Source organism: Contarinia nasturtii, unplaced genomic scaffold, assembly GCF_009176525.2.
Source record: "Contarinia nasturtii isolate CC-2019 unplaced genomic scaffold, AAFC_CNas_1.1 Cnas_scaffold_414, whole genome shotgun sequence".
NCBI classification, from domain to species: Eukaryota; Metazoa; Arthropoda; class Insecta; order Diptera; family Cecidomyiidae; genus Contarinia; species Contarinia nasturtii.
The window spans coordinates 5,536,220-5,542,392 of record NW_022197768.1 but is presented as its reverse complement, the minus strand read 5'-3'; the positions used below and the strand labels follow the sequence as shown (position 1 = coordinate 5,542,392).

At 36.3% G+C, this 6,173-nt stretch overlaps 1 protein-coding gene across 8 annotated transcripts in view; it reads right to left on the bottom strand.

The window, feature by feature from the left end:
• Window positions 1-6,173, bottom strand: part of LOC116338438 (titin-like) — a 60,560-nt gene that overhangs the window by 13,392 nt on the left and 40,995 nt on the right. For 4 of the 8 annotated variants that reach the window (XM_031763685.1, XM_031763687.1, XM_031763689.1 and 1 more), the window contains exons 2-3: window positions 2,544-6,162; window positions 1,512-1,700 (exon numbers count right to left, since the gene is read on the bottom strand). In XM_031763685.1, coding sequence (XP_031619545.1) covers window positions 1,512-1,700; window positions 2,544-6,162 — 3,808 coding nt within the window. The remainder of the gene's footprint in view (window positions 1-1,511; window positions 1,701-2,543; window positions 6,163-6,173) is intronic. The other 4 variants (XM_031763684.1, XM_031763686.1, XM_031763690.1 and 1 more) reach the window with 2 other exon arrangements.

Here is a 6,173-nt window from a genome sequence, read left to right as displayed (position 1 = left end):
TCACCGACCTTCTTCTTAATGGTACGCTTCTTAGTGACTTGTTTTTTGGGCCCTTCGTGCGTTTCGATTTCGGTGACTGTGACTTCTTCAGGCAATTCTTCAACCATTATGGCCTTTTGTTTTTCAATTTCTGTGTCCAGCTCTTCTACTATTTCTTCTTCTTCTGATTGCTCTGAAACTGTCTTTCCTTTCTTCTTTTTTTCTTTCTTTTTCTTTCCCTTTCGTTTGTATTCGGTGACCATAACCTCTTCCGTTGGTTCATCTGCAGGTACTTGAGATTCATCTGCCATCCCTAGATCTCTAATTTCTGATTCATAGTCTGATGCCTCTTCCATTTCGATGTCCGACAAAGTTACAACCACTTCAGTATGAATTGGCGTTTTGTCTTCCAAAATTGTGATGATTTCAGTTGTTTCGTGTGCCTTTCCCACTTTCTTTTTAAGTGTTCGTTTTTTCACTGTTTTTTGTTTATCGTCTGTAGTTTCTGTTATAGTTGTTTCTTCTTCTGGTAATTCTACAATAACTACAGCCCGATCAGCGTCTTCTTTATCTGGCCATGTGCTTTCTGGGCTCAATTCAATTTCATTAATTACAATAGATGTGACTGCATCTTTTTCATCTTCATCAATCGTTATAATTTCAATGGTCTCTTGTTTATCACCTTTCTTCTTTTTGATCGTTCGTTTTTTCGTACGTTGAACTTTTGTCTCTCCGCTTGGACTTAGTATTTCTTCAACTGTATTTTCTTCTGGAAGTTCTATTATTGGCATTTGTTCATCTACAAGATCAAATTGTGCTTCTTGTGGTTTTGGTTTTTTATGTTTTTTCTTTCTTCTGTCTTGTGTTGTTTGTGTGTCTACAGGGGAATAGTATAAAGTGTTGAGGTGTGTTTTTGTAAAATCTGAGTATATGCGATTAGTTTTGTTGATAAGTTTGCTTGTGTAACTGTGAGTGAGTAGATCTTTTTAAACCACACGTTAATTTTCTGCGTATGTTTTTCAATTTTAATTTTATTATAGCAACGTTAAAGCTTTTTCGATTTTAATATATGTTTATTAACCTGGATTCATTTTAAAGGGCCTTGCCTATAACTGAATAACTTACGATACATTGGTAGTTTCTTTAAAATAAGCTTTTGATTTTCGAAAGCAAAATAACGTTGTGTATTGCATTCTCGTACTATAAGCATAAAGCAAATTGATAAATTCATTTAAAAAGTAAAGTCATAAATAATAAGTGTTGTTGAAATTATTATCCATTTTATCCCATTTGAGAAAAAAATTCTATGTGCATTTACTCACTGTGCTCTTTATCTAGCTTGGATCTTGGTATGCAATTTTGCTAATATTTTGAAGCATTTGATTAGAATAGCATAAAGCAACGATAGTATTTTTTTTGTAAATTGCAACTGATAATAATTGTTGAGTTGTTGTTATGTAACACGACTTTATGTTGTAATCTTGCTTAAAAAATGGCGATATTCAAACAAAATTCATGATAAAGGTGCTTACCTTCTGTGTCTCTAACTTCTTCGATGAAAACATCACCTTGTTGTACAACTTTCTCTTGTTCGGGTTCACTCAAAACTTCTTCAATCAAAACTCCTTCTACGTCAGCAATCTTCGATGTTGTTGACTTAATTCCGTCAGCCGAAGATTCAAATCTTGTCACAAATACCGTCGATTTTTGATCACTCGTTTCTGTTTTCGTGAGCATCAAAAGCAAATATTATAAATTTGTTTTAGTGTACAAACAATTGTGGAAATTATTTACAAATTACTTTTTGTTTGTGCACTTTTTTTATGCACATTTAATATGTAATATTCACATTTAAAATTCAAATGTTTGTGCATTTCAAACAAAAAAGTGATTTTAATCATGATTATCGTAACATATATGATAATTGATAAATATATATAATTGTTTTAAAGAATCCTTTGTAAATGTCTCTTTGTAGCCATTGACGAAATAATGAAGAGATTTCATGCTGATTGAAATAGATTTGTAAAGATCGAAACAGAAAAGTTTAATATTATCTCGCATCATTCCAAGGATTTTTTGCCAAGAGGATAACATAATTGTGCCTATAATTATCAATTTTCGTACTGGTGGCGTCACGAATTGAAATTAGCGAATCCGATGAACGTACCACAAATCATATTATTTATGTCATCCTCTTGTGTTTCACAATTCAATTTAAATTTGAAAAGAGATAGCATTTTGAGACCAAAAGAAAATATAAAAATGTGCCTTAATTTTTGATACTGTATACTCCTTTCGAACGTTAAATGAAATTGAGAGCTTGCATTGAAAAATAGAAAGACAGAGACAGATTTGAATGTAATAAAGGATTATTAAACATAAAGAAAAATGGAATGGAACTTCGAAATTCCATGCTTAATTACAATATTCAGATGATTTAATATACCATACAAGGGGTAATCGAAATATTGAAACCCGAAAATTTCTTACAGTTTTTGAAGAGAAAAATTGCGTTTCAATTTTTTGTCGATGGCCTACAAAGATTGTCTTTATTTGCTTACCGGGTTCATCAATCTGTGTTATTTGCTCAAAGTGTGGTGGGTGAATTTTGTGTGTTGTGTCTGTGTATTCGTGTTCTGTGTCTTCTGGCAATTCAGAAATATTAATTATTGGTGAATCATCGTCGAATAAAGCGTCTTGTGGATGTTCTTCATCTGGATAATCTTTCGTTTTGATCGTTTTCTTTTTCGGCTTGAGTTTTGATTTATTTTTCTCGTCAGGCTCTAATTCTTCAGCTGGTTTATCGAAGGGCTTGAGCACCACATCCTCTGTGATTATGTCTGGCAACGGCTTTTGTTTGTAACCCAATTTTGTATCGTCTTCACTTGATATTTCTTCTGATTTTGGAACACCTTTAACTATTTCACGTTCTTTTTCTTCTTGTTCAGGTGCCTTCTTTTTCTTTCGCTTGTGTTTTGGTTTGAGGGCATCTTTGTCACTTACGTCACTTGGGATGTCAGTTGGTTTTTCATATTCATCCAACTCCCGATCAAATGGTGCAGAATCGAATGGTTCAAGTGGTTCCAAAGTATAACTGGTGTCAATTGTTTGTTCATCACTTGGTATAATTTTGGCTTGGCCCATTTTTGTTTCGATTTCAACTTCTTCCTCTGGTTTCTTGTCTTTTTTCGGTATTGGTTCCAATTTAACTTGTTCTGGTGTTTCATCCACTTGAGGTTTATGTTTTCCTTTTCCAAGTTTTAGTGGACCTTTCTGAGTATCATCAGTAATTCCCTCTTTTAGTTGACGTTGATATTTTTCTTTAGTTTCCGGTGAAAGTTCTTCGTGTTCTTCACTGCTTTCAGAAAGTTTAGATTCAACCTTTTCCAAACTATCGCTTTCAAGTTCAGAAGGTTTAAACTTCTTAATCTTGCGACGTTTTAGTACTTTCATTGCTTCTTCTATATTCCGAGACAGTTCCCCCTTTCCACGAACTGTTTTTATGTTCGTAATTTTGGGCATTGTTATTTCAGGTGGATAACTTACCAACGTGATTCGGCTCTTCAAACGGAACTTTATCGGGGCCACTTCTTCAACCGGTTTCACTTCTTTCTTTGATTTCCGTAGTTTGGCTAACACTTTTGGAAGATCTTCAACAGTACAAACGTTGACTTTGGTTGGCTTCTGTTGTTTCCTTTCAATTGGCATTGGTGCTAATTCGATTACTTCCTGTGGTTTCAAAGGCTGTTGCAATTCAGTGATATCTGTACCTTCTGACTGTTCCAATTCACTGATATCCTTGTCTCCTTTAACTCTTGCTTTCTTTACAATCTTTCGTTTGACTTTTTTCTTGTCCACATTTTCTATGCTTGGCTCCATAATCTCTGGTTCATCTTTATGAACTGGCAAAGGAAGAATATCATCAACTTTATTATAGTTTGCCAGTGTTCTTACGAGAACGTTGGATTCAGCTATCACGTTAATTTCTTCAGCTTCTTTATCAAATTCAGCCACTTCTTCCATTGAAAGACTTTCTATTGATTGGGAAGTAGCGATTGATGTCTTTGGCTTCTTCTTTTTCTTTTTCTTAAGATCTTTGTTCTCAACCGCATCCAATTCTTCGAACTCCGTTTCTGGCACATCAGAATCAATAAGTTTCTGAACATATTCGTCCTCTTTATCTTTTACAATCTTTTTAATAACCTTCATCTTCTTTGGTTTGAACTTAACTTCCTCTATTGGCTCCTTACTACTTGGTTCTATTGGTTGTACTTCCTCAATAGTGATTTCAGTTTCAGGTTCCTTACCTTCTTCTTCGACCGTCGTTACTTCGATTATTTGCTCCTTCTTGCCCTTCTTCTTCTTGATCTTACGTTTCGTTACCTTTTGTTCAACCACTTCGCCTGTATCTTTTGGAATTTGGACGGTTACTGTTTCTTCAGGCAACTCCTCAATAATCACTTGGCTTGGCGTCTCTACTTCTTCACTGGTCTTTGGAACAAGCTTCTTTTTCGGTTTCTTCTTCTTGGTTTCATCGAACTCTGGTTTCTCAAAATCTTCAAGCTCGGTCTTTGGAATTTCTTGATCGATCAATCTTTGAATGTATTCGTCGTATTCATCATTCTTCACCTTTTTGACGCTCTTCTTTCTCTTGGGCTTTGGATGCTCCACCGATGGTTCAGTCGGCTCAACATCTTCGACCGTTATCTCTCTTTCGGGTTCCTTTCCTTCTTCTTCAACGGTCTTAACTTCGATTATTTGCTCCTTATCGCCTTGTTTCTTCTTGATCTTACGTTTCGTCACCTTTTGTTCAACCACTTCGCCTGTCTCTTTTGGAATTTGGACGGTTATGATTTCCTCAGGCAACTCCTCAATAATCACTTGGCTTGGAGTCTCTACTTCTTCACTGGTCTTTGGAACAAGCTTCTTTTTCGGTTTCTTCTTCTTGGTTTCATCGAACTCTGGTTTCTCAAAGTCTTCAAGCTCGGTCTTTGGAATTTCTTGATCGATCAATCTTTGAATGTATTCGTCGTATTCATCATTCTTCACCTTTTTGACGCTCTTCTTTCTCTTGGGCTTTGGATGCTCCACCGAAGGTTCAGTCGGCTCAACATCTTCGACCGTTATCTCTCTTTCGGGTTCCTTTCCTTCTTCTTCAACGGTCTTAACTTCGATTATTTGCTCCTTATCGCCTTGTTTCTTCTTGATCTTACGTTTCGTCACCTTTTGTTCAACCACTTCGCCTGTCTCTTTTGGAATTTGAACGGTTATGGTTTCCTCAGGCAACTCCTCAATAATCACTTGGCTCTCTACTTCTTCAGTGGTCTTTGGAACAAGCTTCTTCTTTTTCTTCGGCTTCCTTGTCTTTTCAGTATCATCCGGTTTATCATCAATTTGTGGAATAGGTAAAGTTACCTCAACCTGTTTATATTTTCCTAACAATTCAATAAGTGCATTGGACTCAACAACTAAATTAATTTCCTGTGCCTCTTCATCGAGTGGACCCATTGGAATATCGACTTTCTTTGATTTCTCCTTCCTTGGTTTTGAAAAAGATTCATCAGGCTGTTCAATTTCTTCAACCGTAACAGTAGTGACTGGAGCTTCATCTTCCTTTTCAACAGTTTCAACTTCGGTGATCTCTTGTTTTGGACCCTTTTTCTTCTTGGTGACACGTCTCTTGATAACGGTCTTCTTGTGATCTTTGTCTTCCAAAACAGTGACGGTCTCTGGCATTTCTTGCATAACTTCAGCATCTTGTGGGAAGTATTCTTCAGGTTGTTCGATCTCTTCAGTGCTGATTGTAGTGACCGGAGCTTCACCTTCCTTTTCGACTGTTTGAATTTCGATGATCTCTTGTTTTGGACCCATCTTCTTCTTGATGACACGTTTCTTGATAACGGTCTTCTTGTGATCTTTGTCCTCCAAAACTGTGACGGTCTCTGGCAATTCTTGTACAATTTTAGCCTCTTCTGGGAAGTAGTCTTCAGGTTGTTCGATCTCCTCAGTGCTGATTGTAGTGACCGGAGCTTCACCTTCCTTTTCAACAGTTTGAATTTCGGTGATCTCTTGTTTTGGACCCTTCTTCTTCTTGATGACACGTTTTTTGATAATGGTCTTCTTGTGATCTTTGTCTTCCAAAACTGTGACGGTCTCTGGCATTTCTTGTACAACTTCAGCCTCTTCTGGGA